General features: G+C 37.7%; 1 protein-coding gene across 2 annotated transcripts; it reads right to left on the reverse strand.

Moving 5' to 3' along the window:
* Window positions 1-1,676: 1,676 nt before the first annotated feature.
* On the reverse strand, window positions 1,677-16,059 carry LOC127804933 (kinesin-like protein KIN-14R). Of its 2 annotated transcripts, XM_052342037.1 has the most exons (18): window positions 15,677-16,059; window positions 14,666-14,964; window positions 14,397-14,568; window positions 14,213-14,283; window positions 13,944-14,127; window positions 13,379-13,488; window positions 13,162-13,261; window positions 12,996-13,082; window positions 12,718-12,894; window positions 12,359-12,632; window positions 12,021-12,179; window positions 11,649-11,902; window positions 11,308-11,471; window positions 10,928-11,179; window positions 10,775-10,837; window positions 3,551-3,625; window positions 3,371-3,439; window positions 1,679-2,476 (listed from the first exon to the last, which is right to left on the reverse strand). In XM_052342037.1, the coding sequence occupies exons 1-18, from the start codon at window positions 15,888-15,890 to the stop codon at window positions 2,009-2,011; spliced, it is 3,192 nt and encodes a 1,063-aa protein (XP_052197997.1). In that variant the 5' UTR covers window positions 15,891-16,059; the 3' UTR covers window positions 1,679-2,008. The 2 variants fall into 2 exon arrangements, with proteins under 2 accessions (XP_052197998.1, XP_052197997.1); XM_052342038.1 differs by lacking the exons at window positions 3,371-3,439; window positions 3,551-3,625 and having other exon boundaries at window positions 1,677-2,476.
* Window positions 16,060-16,312: the final 253 nt, after the last annotated feature.

Raw genomic sequence — 16,312 nt, forward strand, 5'->3', positions numbered from 1 at the left:
ATTATAGACGATAACCACAACTAAGATTTGACATAATTATAGACTATAGGCTTCTAGTTTCAAAAATTATATAAACATCACCTCTATCATTAAAAACTAATGTAATAATTATTTTACTCCTATAATTTTCTCTCCTTTCTTTGTTTTCTCTCTTCTTTGTGCAATTAAATACTAAAAAAGATAAATTCCAAATAGCGCCCTTAAGATTTAACAAAAAGAACATTAACCACCCCAATATTTTTAGAAATAACATCCACACCCTTAAATTTTACAACCACAAATCACCTTCCCCATGTTGTTGACAAACAATTGTTATTTTTTTTTTCAAAATACTCTCATCTCTCTTTTATAATTAAAAAAGTAAAAAAAAAATTGCATGTGGTTGTCCACGATACACCATAGAACCCAAAAAAATTGGGTTGAAAATTCAACAAATAAACCTATATCTAAGTTCATTCATTGAATCTTTAGCACAAATTTTCTAGGTTTTTGAAATTTTAAGGGTTTTTCTAAGAAAAGGAAAAGGATATATATAAACACATATGTATAGATAGAGAAAGAAAAAGAAATAGACTTACCATCATCATTCTCCATTGCTACTTCTACAGTGACCATCTCTTCCCTCACCATTCTTCATCGTTACTATTCTCCATAGCTTTCCCATCGCGATGGTTATCTAAAACGAGTTTCCTCATCGTGAGACCATTGGCATGCAAGTGAAACCATTGAAGCTTACGAATAGTCATAGTCGAACCAAACAAAAAGAGCAAAATGAGAAGGAAAGAGGTAGGTTCTAACTACATAAGCCAATTGTTACTAAGTAGTTGCAAAAGAGAGAGTAAAATGTTTTAAGTATATAAAGGTAAAATGGTCAATTCTTATGTATATCTTGGCTGCAAAAAGTGAATTCCCTCACATTAAGGGTCCCCCACACACTGTCCCACACACATAAGAGGAATAAATCATGGTACAAAGTGACCTCTTAGGCAGGAGGCACAGTGCATGGTGCCCACAAGAAGCTACCCCCACATGAGGGTGAAACTCTCACACTATGGCTGCCATGACTCGAACTTGCATCCTTGGCTGCAATCTGCTACTCGGGTACCAACTGTGCTACGCCCGTAGGGGCAATTCTTATGTATATCTTGTTAATGACAAAGAAGGTTCATGTTATTTTTAAAAAGACATGAATGACTAATGCCATTTTCCCAAATCTCAAGGGTGTCGCATGAAATTTATCCCAAAAAATTAAATAAATACCATCGATCGCAAACCCTAGATAAGATCGCAAACCCTAGGGTTCAATGTAGAAAAAGAAATAGTTGTGTTGTCATTGTTATTGCCACTGTCGTTTATTCATGAAAAAAAGATAGAAAAAAAGAATGAGGAAAAAGATAGGATAGACAAGATAAAGAGATATTTAAATAGAAAAGTATTTTTTATATTTTAAAAAAATTGACGGACACCTTCAATTGTAAGGATGTTTAATAAAATAAATTTTAAAGTTCAAGAGAAGTTTTTATAATTTCTCAAACTGAGGGGATAGTGTCTAAAATTAGACCAAACCTTGGGGTCAGTTAGTGTAATTTACACAATATCTTAAAACACTTGAGAGTTAAAAAATAATCAAAAAATATTTTTATTGATTCCAAAAATCATTGCTTTCTTTTTTCAAAACAACAAAGACAGAAGAAACTTAATTAAAATGCAATGACTACAGAAATCCTTTATCTTCTAGCAATAGTTCCTCTCTTATCGATGTGTTGATTGATTATGAGAATAGAATCTCAAACAATGGGTTCCAAATGCATAACCATTTCTTTCCTACAGACGAATTGGCTGTGGAGCCCAGGAAGGATCAGCATCACTTACATTTCACCTATGAAATTAGATCAGCTCTACACAATTTGGCCTTCCCCGATAAAGTAAACACACAAATACGTCATAATGTTCTGCTAGAACTCAGAAAGCAAATGTCTAAAAGTTGGCTTCTCTTGCTTTCACTTCACTATCTTGACCAAATTCTTTTCTTGTTATCCCTCTCCTTGATTCCTTGAACCTGATCTCTGCTGGCAGCTCTGTTTTGATTGATGGGCCTCTGAGAAGTTGTTGCGGGCTTGGCTGTTCTTGTAAACCTAGCCAATGGTTTAGGGGGATCCGATTGCCTTCCCCTTTTATCGTTCAAGGAAGTTGACTCAGTATTGTTGTTTTCAGTTTCACTATTCCTGGATAGCCGCTTCCTTCTTATGCCAGGAACAGGTTCGTTTGCTTTTACTGATACAGACCCCTGACTCCCTCTGCGGTTGATCGAATTTGCATTCCTAAGAATATGGTGCTCGGAATCCATCATCGTCTCATCTCTTACATAGCATTTTCCTTCTAGGGGAGTGGCTCTTAATGCATCAGCGGAGCCTAGACTTAGCTTGTGTGAGAACTGTTGTTCTTTCTCTTTCAATTTGTCTTCAAGTTCTTTAATCTGCCATTGCACATGTAACAGAAGTTAATACTTGCTAGTCCCTTGCATGAAAGTTGAAAATCAACCACCTCTCCAACTGATACAATGACACGAATTCAGAAAATGCAGGTAAAAAGAAAAAAATAGCCAATAATTTTGGCGAAGTTCATAAATGCAAAAATTATCAGACAGGAAAATATCATAAGATGGTGGTCGTCCAGATCGACATTGGTACAGAAACAATTTGAAAAGCGGAAGCACTGGAAAATTATACTACCAATCATGTTCTTGAACCAGAGAAGAATTAAGTCAAGCATATTAAGTATGGAGAATATTGTGATCCAATACTCAAATTGCATTTCTTTTACCATTTATTTTCTATTTAAATAGAGGCGGAGGAAAAAGTTTACTTCAAGAAGGCAGTGTTACAACTGCATCTTTTAACTTAATGTATATGCATATTGTATAGATTAAAAGTTTTCTTCAAGACATGTTTATATTCTTCAATTTCTTTCCCAAACTGCCAACAAGATCTGGGAGTTCTCAGTTGGAATTGTTATAGTGTCATTAATGATGCTAATGTTAGTGAGTTCTACCACTGCATTTCTTAATCTGGTCTACAAAAGGCCAAGATGGTGCTAAATACCCATATATGCAAGAATGCAACTGAAATTTTTTAAAACAAGGCGAATGGCCTCACCAGCTGGAATGTAAGAACTCTAGCAAATGCATCTGTGTAAGCCCTTAACCTGAACCCCATGCTAAGGTGATGGATGGATAAACCACATGACAAAAAGTTGGTGGTACAATGATTTCCCCAAAAACATCTGGATGCAATAGCAGTCCACTGATTCACTTAACAATGTTTATGACGTAAGAGGGGGAAACAGGGGGAAACAGAGAAAAATACAAGACCTTTTGACAAAGGAAGGACTCTGATTTCTCTCCCTGCTTCTCTTTCAGTTTCCTTTCCAATTCATCAACCTGAAAGAATCAAGTGATGTAAACAGTTATTTCTCCTTTGACTAAAATTTAAGATGAACATGATGATGATGATGATGATGATGATGATGATGATAATAGTGTCTAGACAACCTTATGTTGAAGGGTAAGAGCATGCAAGTCAGACTCCCTCACTTGCTCTTTCAGTTTGCTTTCAAGATCCTTGACCTGCTTTGACAATTAAAAAGGCAGTTAGTTATTGCTTGTCCGGTGTTCGTGATTGTATGAAAACCTACACAATAGTAGGTGAAGGCAAGAGGCGTGTTAGGTGATACCGTGTGATTAACAACCTTAATCAGCACCTAATTACTGTCTAGCAATCCTTTTATATGACCTTGTTGGAAAATTTGGGAAAATGAGTAAAATGGCCAAAAATTAAGAGGTAGGGTTGTTAGGGTATTTCAAAGTTAAGAGACATAAGAGATGAGAAGATAAAGCTTGGTTTGTTATCAGATTGTTGAGGATAAAGTTTCAAGTCAAAAGAGATAAGAGATGAGAAGATAAAGCTTGGTTTGAGACCAGGTTGTTGAGGATAAAGTTTCAAGTTAAAAGAGATAAGAGATGAGAAGATAAAACTTGGTTTGAGATCAGGTCGTTGAGGATAAAGTTTCAAGTTACAAGAGATAAGAGGTGAGAAGATAAAGCACCAAGAAAGAAGGAGATTACACAGATAATCCTATCAAAAAAATCAAGTTCAAAGTTGTTTGATTTCATTTATCATGTATTCTTGTATTTTAGGAAGAGATTAGATGTACTCATGTATAAATACCCCACTTGAGATCAAGGAATGGTAGGAAAAACAGTCCTCATTTTATTCAAGTTTCCTCCTTCCTCTTTTCTAAGCTCTCAGATATAACATTTACAAGTACCCGAGCACATCTTTTTCAACCTCAGGTTGGTTTTGTTCGTAGTATCAGAGCAGGCGATGGCTGCCACTGATCCTGCTACAACCAACTCCTCTTCATCCACATCGCATGAGGAAAACCCTTCATCCATTCCAAACTCTGTCCAGCCCTCCTCTCTTGATAATCAACTCCTCTTCATTTAACATAAGTTAAATGGAATCAATTTCAGAGAATGGTTACAATTCATTTTCCTTGTGCTCAAGGGGAAAGGCAAGGTCGGGTATGTCACTAGTGCCATTCCAAATCCTGCCTCAACATCTCTGACCTATGAGGCTTGGGATGGAGAAAATTCCATTGTGATGGCGTGGTTGATCAACTCCATGGAACCTAAGTTCGGGAGAACCTACTTATTTAACAAAACAAGCAAAGACATATGGGAGGTTGTCCAAGAGATCTACTCCAACTTGAAAAACACTTCACAATGTTTTGAAGTGCGATCCAAAATTCAAGATACTCAACAAGGCCACAAATCAGTCACTAAATACTATAATTCATCGACTGAATTATGGCAGGAGATAGACCTTTGTTTTATAATATGGATTGGAACTGTCCTGAAGATGGTGTCAAGTTCACGTAGATGCTTGAAAAAGAACGGATTTTTTAATTCCTTCTAGGATTAAACAAGGACTTGGACGAGGTACGTGGCAGGTTATTAAGTACTAAGCCATTTTCTAGTATTCGTGAAGTCTTTGTAGAGGTTAGAAGAGAAGAGAGTCGAAGAAGAGTGATGCTTACCAGCTCCTCTACAGAATCGGACACCTCTTTATCTGCCTTGACAACCCATCAGAACAGGCCACCAATCACATCAACACAATCGAAGGCTGGAAAGGAACAGCTATGGTGCAGATTGTCATAAGCCCAACCATACCAAGGAGACATGTTGGAAACTACATGACAAACCAGCTAACTAGATACCACGTAACCAACAAGAGACAAATTGTGAGCCCAATAGCGCCCTTACCACCGAATCAACCAATGACAAAGAGAAATCTAGTAATCTAAATTTATCTACTAAACAGATAAAATTTTTACAGACACTATTGAACAATCAACAGCTACTTAAATAAACAGATGCTGCATCCTCTATGGCTATTGTTGATCATAAAGGTAACATCAAAATTTCATGCCTTACAAATGGCTATATCAATGATTGGTGGATTATTGATACTGGTGCATCAGATCATATGACCGAAAACCAAACTAATTTTTTAACCTATGAAAAATGTGATAATGATATTGAAATCACAGTGGCAAATGGCACAATTTCAAAACTACTAGTAAGCTCTCAAGAGACCAAAACTGTTCAGTAATCTTCTTTCCTTCTCTTTGTGTGTTTCAAGACCTATCTTTAGGACGGACGATTGGAAGTGCTAGGGAGAAAAATGGTCTCTATTTTCTCAACGGTGTTGGTTCTACCTCTATTCCATTACCTGAAAATACTTCCTTGTCAATTTCTTCTCATTCAGAAATAATGCTTTGACATAAACGCTTTAGCCATCCTAGTTTTGTTTACCTTAAATCGTTGTATCCAAAGTTGTTTAGCAATAAAGATCCTTCTTTATTCCAGTGTGGACATTGTATATATGCTAAACAAACAAAAGGCACTTATCCTCCTCATCCATATTCCATGTCAAAACCATTTCATCTCATACATAATGACATTTGGGGTCCTTTTCGTTCTTCTTCCCTGACGGGTTCTAAATGGTTTAGCACCTTTATTGATGACCATACTCGTATATGTTGGGTGTACCTTACGAAAGAAAAATCTGAGGCTAGCACCATTGTCAAGAAATTTCATAGACATGTTATCAATGTCTTTCAAACCAACATCCAAATCATGCGCACTAACAATGGGAGAGAATATTTTACAAATGACTTGAACCAATACCTTATTGATTAAGGTATATTTCATCAAAGCTCTTGCCCGTACACACCCCAACAAAACAGTGTGGTTGAAAGAAAGAATAGACACCTACTAGAAGTAGCCCAATCCCTTATGTTTGCTAGCCATGTACCTAACTCATTTTAGGGGGAAGCAGTTCTAAGCATGGCCTATCTTATCAACGGATTACCCTCTAAAACCCTTAACCTCCGTACTCCTCTTAGCTGCCTACTTGATTCCTTCCCTCACATCCAATTGCATGACTCATTATCTCCATGAATTTTTGGTTATACTGTCTATTTTTCATTACCAACAACCTCAAAAGGGAAAATTTAATCCTAGAGCCATTAAATGTGTGTTTATGGGATATTCACCAACTACCAAAGGGTACAAATGCAACCCTTCCTTCAAACAAATTCTATGTTACATACGATGTTACCTTTTGTGAAAACCAAACCTTTTTTTCCCATAGTTCTCTTCAAGCGGAGAAGGAAAGTGAAGATAACTATCGAGATCCTTCTATCTCTCTACCCATTTCGCTTCCATCGCACTCTTCTCCCTGCTAAATCTCTCCTCCTCCTCAAAGTTCACCTTCCCATGGCCCAACTTCTGAAGTTTTAGCACATGATTAGGAATTAACTAGAGGGGAGAACCTAGTACTAATAAACCAAGCAAGGTTTATTTGAGGAGACCAAAAGATCCCCAAGCTGTATAGTCGTTTGAACCAAGACATAGTCCAGAACCCACAAACAAGTATATCAGGAAAGGAGTAAGGTCATGCACTCAATATCCTATATCAAATCATATAGGCCATTTGTTGCAAGTATGGATAGTGTGAAGATTCCAAAGGATATTCAGGAAGCCCTACGAGATCCCATGTGGAAAGTTGTTGTGGATGAAGAGATGAGAGCCACTTTTGGAAAATAAAACATGGGAAGTGGTTGATTTTCCCCAAGGGAAGAAAATTGTGGGCTGTAAATGGATATTCTCTGTAAAGTTTAAGTATGATAGGGAGATTGAGAGATGCAAAGCAAGATTGGTGGCTCAAGGATACAACCAAACATATGGGATTGATTATGAAGAAATGTTTGCACTAGTAGCCAAGATGAATTCAATTAAGGTACTTTTATCTCTTGCAGTTAATCTGGACTGGGAACTTTATCAAATGGACATCAAGAATGCATTTCTAAATGGTGTAACAAGGTATGCAAACTTAAGAAATCACTCTACAGATTAAAACAATCTCCTAGAGCATGGTTTACTAGATTCAACACTGCATTAAAGGGCTTTGGATATATTCAAGGACAAGTTGATCGCACACTGTTCACAAAACAATCAGCAAATGGTAAGAGAACTATCCTTAATTGTATATGTGGATGATATTGTAATTATAGGTGATGATTATCAGGAAATTACAGTAAAAGCTCACTTGAAAAATGAATTTCAGGTTAAAGATTTTGGTACTCTTAAATATTTTCTCGGTATGGAAATAGCTTGAAGCAAACATGGAATATTTGTTATTCAAAGGAAGTATGTCCTAGATTTGCTAAAAGAAATAACTTGGATGCAAACCAGCCAGCACTCCTTTGGAGAGAAATTAGAGGCAGAAGGCCATTAAGAATTGATAAAATTCCTACCTTATCTCTACCATTGTTGTTGTTGTGCTGTGCCTATCTCTACCACTGCTATTGTTGAACTTATGAATTATCTGCTATTATTTATCTTTTATGAATTATCTTTCTTAACTTATCTTTTATCTTTTTGTTATGTTTGTATTTTATTGTAATCTAATCCTACAAAGTAGGAATGTAATCTAGTCCTACAAAGTAGGGATGTAATCCTAAAAACTAGGAGCTAAAATCTAGGAGAATTCTTAGGATCTGCTGTGTATATATTTTCTGAATTGTCATTTGAGAATTGAGGTAAGGGAATAAGCAGCAAGATGTTCCTTTTCTAAAAGAATGATCCACTAGTAAATCGTGAACAGTACCAACGGCTAGTAGGTAAGCTAATATATCTATCCTTCACAAGGCCTGACATTGCTTTTAGTGTTAGTGTGATTAGCCAATTTATGCATGCACCTACAAAGCAACATCTAGAAGCAGCTAACCATGTTTTAAAGTATCTCAAAGGAACCCCAGCCAAGGGAATTTTGTTTAAGAAGAGTGACAATAGAGATATAGAAAATCTTGTGACATGGAGGAGCAAGAAGCAATATGTTGTGGCCAAAAGTAGTGCTGAAGCAGAATATCGAGCAATTGCTCAAGGATTGTGTGAGCTCATTTGGATTGAGAGACTTCTAAGGGATCTAAATATACCTAGAGATCCTATGAAGCTGCACATTGATAGCAAATCAGCAATAAACATAGTTCACAACCCTATACAACATGACCGGATGAAGCATGTGCATATTGACAGACACTTCATCAAAATGAGATGGGCTCAGGGGTGTTTACCCTATCTTATGTCTCTACAAAAGATCAGGAAGCTGACATTCTTGCCAAAACCCTATCCAAACCAGCATTTGAGTTCTTAGTTGGCAAGTTGGGAATGATTGATATTTATTCACCAACTTGAGGGAGAGTGTTGGAAAAATTGGGAAAATGAATCCTTGATGGCCAAAAATTAAGAGGTAGGGGTTGTTAGGGTATTTCAAAGTTAAAAAAGATAAGAGATGAGAAGATAAAGCTTGGTTTGAGATCAGGTTGTTAAGGATAAAGTTTCAAGTTAAGAGAGATAAGAGATGACACAAAGCACCAAGAAAGAAGGAGATTACACAGATAATCCTATTAGAAAAATCAAGTTTAAAGTTGTTTGATTTCATTTATCATGTATTCTTGTATTTTAGGAAGAAATTAGATGGAAGAAATTAGATGTACTCATGTATAAATACCCTATTCGAGATCAAGGAATGGCAGGAAAAACAATCTTCATTTTATTCAAGTTTCCTCCTTACTCTTTCTAAGCTCTCGGGTATAATATTTGCAATTACCCGAGCACATCTTTTTCAACCTCGGGTTGGTTTTTTTCAAACCATAGTTACCTAATACACCCCACCCCCCCGGGAACCACATTCCAGTACGCTCGCACTGGAACGCGGTGCATTTGCGTCTTGGAACCCTTGGGGACACATCCCAGTTCCCTTGTAATAAAGACCCAGACCCAGATCTCTAATGCCGTCTTCTTCCTGTCTACAGTGATGTTGTCTTCTTCCTTTCTCTCTGCAACAGTTCATGGTGTCTTTGTCAAGAACTAGAAGGTGAAGCAATGACGGCCTACACTCACGCCCGCCATTAACCCTTCCTCAAACCCTCTCTCACTCAAGCGCCAACCCGCCCACCCCCCTGCCCTTCTCCATCTCTCACTTCACTTGTTGTCAGCTACGGGTTGCTGTCTCTCACTCTCACTCGCTCCAGCCTTCGTGCCTCCGTCAGACGACTCAAATCTTCGCTGACTCGCTCGCCCTCCTCAGTCGCTCGCCTCGCTTGGTCGCGCTTCCTTGCTGCCTCTCTCTAGCTCTGCCACTCGCTGGTCGTCGACTCTCCCCTCGGTCTCGTGCTTGCTGCCTCTCTGGCTCTCTCGCTCCGTCGCATCAGCTAATGGAGACTTCAAGTTGCATCAATTGGTGGAGAGAATAAGTGGGTCTGCAGAGAGATGCCTAGCCTCTCTTGTGAGTTGTGATTTCATTTTTTGGTTAAAGCTTTTTTATTAGGACTCCACATCCCATTCTATTTTCTTAAATTTTATAATTATTATATTAATATTTATTTATTTGATATTTTTATCATTATCAAGATTCAAGATTTTGTTCATGAATCTTATTGATCTTGTTTGACGTCTTCATTGGTCAATCCTAAACTCCTAAGTCCTAATCCCAATTCCTATGTAAGTTTCATCATTTCTCTATCTTAAGAATTTTGATCATTTGTATTAATTTCTATTTCCTAATTTATATAGTAAAAAATTTAAAATATTTTCAAAAATTTATATATTTCATAGCCGTTCCACTTTGGCGCACCAAAGTGTACCATGAACTGAAGTGGCGAACCGAAAAAGCCTACCCCCCACCGTAGTGCTCCCAGCGAAAAGTGGCGTACCACGTCCCCGTACCGCATTTTGCGTACCGGGCATTCCACAAACTAGGTAACTATGGTTCAAACCTTAATCAACATTTAATTGCACATGAATTTTGTGATAGACAAAGACAAAGTCATTTTTTTCCCCACAACCAAAAAAGGTCAGTAAGTGTAATTGGTGTGTGGAATAAAGACAAAAACAAAACAAAAAAAGGGTTGTTAGTGCTTGGCAATCCTCCTTATACGTGACTGTAGGATGGTCAATCCAATGGGGAACCAAAAAGAAGCAGAGACCTTCAAATAAGAGCAAGTCATATGAATCATCCATACCCTACCAAGGGTCACTGGGAACCCAAGCTAACTGGGCACCAATTTTAAGCTTCCCACCACCAAGCTCATATCAAGAAGTTGAGCAAATAACCGGTGGAACAAGATATAGAGTTCATGGAACAACCTGTTGGTAAGTTGTAGACTCTGATTGATCTCGCTCTCTAAGCTTGTTCTCAAGCTCTTTGACCTTCATCAAATGCAAGATATTAGTAAAGTACTTTCTCATCTAGCTATAGAAAGAAAGGAGAATCAATCAATTTACTTGACTTGAAAACACCTTTTGTTGAAGACAAGTGCAAATTTCATCCTTCCCCTTCAGTGTCTCTGACAGATGTAAGACATGCCTTTCTGATTGGTTGTGCAATGTTGCCTTTAGCTCAAGCTGGCCTTCAAGTTCTTTAATCTTTTCCTGTTGGTTTTTGTAAAACTGATCCTTGCCTCTTGCCTTACTTTCCATATTTTGTAAACTCTCCTCAAGCTTTTTAAGGCAGTCATCTTTGGATCTGGATTCCTGCCTTGCTTTATCAAGCTTCAGGGAAATCCATAAACAGAACAGTTAGACAAAGTGCTATCATCACCGACAACGTATCAAAAAGATATAAAGCATTACAAAACATGAAGCCGAAAAAATTCAACACCATATCACCAAGCATATACCATCATTTTCATTTTCTGAAGCTCACTGGTATCAATTTGCTTTCTGGCAGGACCCAAATCAACCCCTCGAACACGGGTGGCAAAATTTAATGAACTCAAGGTCTCACTCAAGTCCTGCTCTGAAGGGCTGATTTGCACAAACATTAAAGTTTTGCAGTCACCCCCTGTAACAAATAGCATGTTCATGTGTTACATAAAAACTGGAGAGGTGACACTCAAAAAGATAATGCTTCAACAACATTGAAGAAAAGTAGGCTTTCTAAAATCTAACAGAATATTTAATAATGTATTAGAGTTTCCAGTCCACTGGAACAAGAGGTCAAATTGAAGAATCAACAAACCTAATGAATCTTGAAGTAGATGTGTCAGCTTTGAGTTCCTGTATGGTATGTGACTACTTTTGTTTGCTAAAGCTGAGATTACATCTCCAAGGGCTGAAAGTGATTTATTAATATTTTGAGCTTCCTTCAAGCGATCCCCTTGCACATCAGTTTTCGCAAGCCTCTCACTGCCTGCCAAATCTACGAGCCAAAGCTTGCTCTTGGTGCATTCACCATTCATCAAATTTTTTGCTCTTACCATTATACAAAGCATACTGAAAAAAAAAAAAAGTAGAGAAAATACAGCTAATACAAATTGGAACGATGATAATGCAGCAAAGCACAGCAAAATATTTAATTGAAGCAAAGAAAAAACAGACATGAAGGTATTACCAATGAGAACGACTACTATGTTCATTCACATTATTGGACCCAACAGCCCTGGCGCTGCTTCCAACCTGCAGTACATTCCATACTTCCCTTATGTTCTCTACTTTGGCTTCCACTATTCCAGGAACATGATGCCCTTCAGTAGCTTGTTTAATCTCCAACCTAGTACACCCCAAGAATAGTAAGAACTTAATAGGCTGTCATGTTTTCAATCTCAACAAAGTTGTCTGTTTCTATAAACCTCAGAAAGTGATCAAACTCAAAAATCCAACAAAGATATACTAGCTCAGTTGAATTATCTAATGTGCATGCATTGAGAAAAAGAGTTCAGAAAATCTTACTTCTTTGATGTTGGTGATGCAGCCAACAGATCCCTTATCTGCTCGTTGTAGACTTCAAGCACGCTAACAGATATACTGTAGGTAAAAGTTTCACTCCTTTCCTTGGCAACTTTAAACAGTTCCTCGAGCGTCCTATAATTGACTCCTCGATTTTGCTCAGTACCCTCCATCGTGAAAGTTTTACCTGTCCCAGTTTGCCCATAAGCAAATATACAGACATTGTAGCCATCCAACACAGAGGTTACCATTGGTGAAGCATCAGCAAACACATCAACTGTCAAAAGAAGCACAAAAGAGCATGAGTATAATGGAAAAGACATTGATTTTTCACCACATAGTACAAGTACACATAAAAGCACCTTGATCATTTTTTGGGGTGTAAACTCTGTCAAATTTGAAGGTCTTTCTGGTAGAACCACCACTTAAGATTCCAAATTCCCCATCCTTGGCTGAATCAAAGTCCACAACTGTTGAATGGCCAGATGCAACCTCTGCCTTGCTCAAAGGTCGGCATCTGCAAAATACCCTGATATTTCCTGATAATTCAACAATTATAATCAGTACCCTTCGTAAGCATTCTAGTTATACCCAGAAAGAGAGGTTATGAATTGTGAAAAATAACAAACATTGGACATGCCTTTTGCCTCCTGGACCTGGTTATATAGCTTCCTTCTCTTCGCTTGCTCTTCAGTATACTTGACTTTAAGATCTTCACACTGTGCAACTGCAAAATGATTTCATGAAGATTGTAATGCATACTTCAAATGCCAAGCCCATAAGCCTTTTTGCAACTCCTAACTTACCCAAAGACTGAACTGCAAACACCATTTTGCTCAAGTCAGGAATTGATTCAACACATTCATGTGCTACATGAGAGAGCTGGGAATGCTCCTTTCCCAACACCTGAACAACAAATAGAAATGGCATGAATTGGAACTTAATATACACTCAACAAAACAAAAAGATCAGTGGGCAAGGTATAGATTATGTTCCTGACATACAAGGAGATCATTTAGTTACCTTTATCTTTTCCTCCAGATTAGTAACTGCCATGGACCAAAACTTCTTCTCCCGGACATATTTGCTAGAAATATTCCTTAGCTCTTCAGCTTGTTTCTCCATTGTTTGATCTAGATAAAGGGAAGAAAGAAAAAATAAGAAAAGTTACAGTGACTGCTTAGGGGAGAAAAGAAGTTAAATTGGCAAGAGGAAAAAATTTCCTATGCAACCAGTGTTGTGGTCTTAACTGAATGACCCTTTTATGTGTTGGAACATTACCGGGCAAAATCTGCCCCAGAAAACATTGTTTTGCATAACAAACCACTAATGTTCACTCCATTACCTTTTAAATGGTTATTGACAGAAAGACTCCACTTCCCTTATGAGGTCAAATACAGGCTAATGGCAAATCAAAATGAGAAAAAAGCAACTAAAGTTGCCAAACATTAGGTCTAATCTCCTGCAGGACCTTGCAAAAGCCCATAAACAGATTGAGAATATTTTTTTAACCTATTCTTTTCAGGTACCAGTGCAGCACACTTGAACTATTAAAACCTAATAAAATTCGAACTTAATCTGATCTTACCAAGAGAATATGTCTGGAACAACCTATTGTCAAGCTCCATTCTAACCTTCTCTAGCTGCTCATTTGCAGCGGTTAACGACATCCAAGCTTGATAGCATTCATCTGTCTTGCGTTGGCACTGGGTACTCAGTTCTTCTATCTTCTTCTCATACTTGGCTGTTGATTTCATTCGCATGACTTTCTTCTACAAAATCAAAGCACTTCACCTATGAAATTAGCATATTCTGAAGCATTATAGTCATAAATTTTCAAGGTAAACTTCATCATACCTGAGCTGAAGGAACTTCAACCTCAGCAGCGCAGTTGCTACATACAAGATATTCGTGTTTCGCCCGTGGAGCTGTAACCAAGTCAACAAAAAGACAATGTTAGAAGCTGCAAGTGGAACAAATACCCCCTTGATTACAAATTCTGTCACTGGACAATAAAAAGGTGAAAAGATTATAAAACAACCTGATGACTTTGGTGCTCTTCGTATGGAAATCCCACTAACCAATGGACTTCCATTGACCCCTTCAAACCTTATTAAAATTAGGCCATCATCCTTGACAGCAATCTTTGAATCAACCAGTTGCAATGGCTTGTTCGATCCAACAATGGAGAAGATATCAAAGTCTGAGAGAATCTACAATTTTTATGGATAAATAAAGTTCTTAAGTTCTAAGGTTTGTCTCAGTACAAAAAAGGTAATTAAAACAAAATTGCTTGTTTAGTTGACTTGCCTTCTCATTCTGCATGAAGACATTGAATACCCTCATTCCTTTAGGTCCATAGGTGTTTATGAATTCTACAAAGTGAAGATCAACATAATATTCTCCAGAAGGAATATTTTCAAACTGATAACAGAAGTTTCCTAGTCTCACTGACTGGTATATAAATGCATAATCACCGCCCTCAGTGATTTCCTCATCTGTTTGGAATACATCTCCTCCATGGAAAAAAGCATCAGCCATAAACTTCACACTAGAATCTGCTTCAATTGAAGCCTCGGCTCCAGCATTTATAAACATCACAATTTCATCTGATTCAAAAGCCAATAAACGACATGAATGTTTATAGTCCCCATTGAAGACTCAAAAGAAGAAAGGAAAATTCTTAGTTCAGACTCTGAGCCTTCATCTGGTTCTTGGAATGACTAAGCATGGAAAAATGAAAATGCATAACAATGAAATTTGACTGAAAGAATTTCGTTGGTTAATTCCCATCCTTTAGTAGAACTAGAAGGATATATAGCCTTTATTTGGTTATTGATAAAATTAAAGAAGTAAAAGTACAATGGACTTCCAGATCTGAGGTCACATTGTCATAATTTGTGCAAAAGTGCCAATTAACTGTCTGCACAATTGTGTAAGGCCTTCTATTGTGTAAGGAAAAGTGGGTCAGCTCTTACTGAGTTAATCCCTAATTGGCTGAGCTATTGAGCACAAGGTAAAACCAGTAGACATCTACTAACTCAAACCGTAATTGGCTGGCCTATCCAGCATCGGCTAAAACCAGTTCTTTCCTGAAAATAAAGAACATTGACTTCCAAATATTTCCACTTTTTCAACAACTAAATCTGAGAGCATGAGTCGGAAATCAAAGATTGCCAGAGACACCTAATTCTAGGGTTTCAGACATCTGCTACCACGCACGTTGCCGAGTGAGGGACTACAAAGACCAAACTGAAACAGAATTGAGAACCCTAACGTTAAAAGGGATAAAACAGAAATATAAATGCATCATATACCAACCTGTACAATCTGGCCGAGCAAATCCATTTGGAATCAACCTCGAACCCGAATCACAGACTATAAAGTCAGTAGAAGATTCATCGTCCTCATCCGTGGTGGAATCTCTGCTTTCTTGATTCAAGGGTAAATCCCAATCAAGAACCCCAGGGACAGAGGAGATTGAATTTAGGTTTTCTGGTTCTCGGGCAAGAGTGCTGAATTGGATATCTTCCATGTGTCCGAGCTCAACCCGACAACTTTCTGGTGTCTGAGAACGGAGAAAATCTCGAGACAAATTAGGTTTCCTGCAGCAGAATAGAGCGTGGAGTTCGGAACGAAATGAGAGCGATGAGGCTTTGGGTCCTTCTGCTGCTTGTGCCTTGCGTCAGCGATTCAAATTTCAATTTTCGTAGCCGTTGGGGCGGACTCGAACGTTACCCCTCCCTTTTATAACCCAACAATGTCAACGATGTCCTCGCCAAATCATTGCAAGACACGTGTACACCCAGAAAATTCCCTTCCCAATCTTAACCATGGGCCAAAGGAATAATTTTTTAGGCGTTTTTTAGTGTGTAAGATTATTTTAGTTTTTTAAAATTTTACTTTTAGAAAATGAAAATTTTAATTTTCAAATGAAAAATGGAGTTGAACTAAATT

This window comes from Diospyros lotus, chromosome 6 (genome assembly GCF_014633365.1).
Source record: "Diospyros lotus cultivar Yz01 chromosome 6, ASM1463336v1, whole genome shotgun sequence".
NCBI classification, from domain to species: domain Eukaryota; kingdom Viridiplantae; phylum Streptophyta; class Magnoliopsida; order Ericales; family Ebenaceae; genus Diospyros; species Diospyros lotus.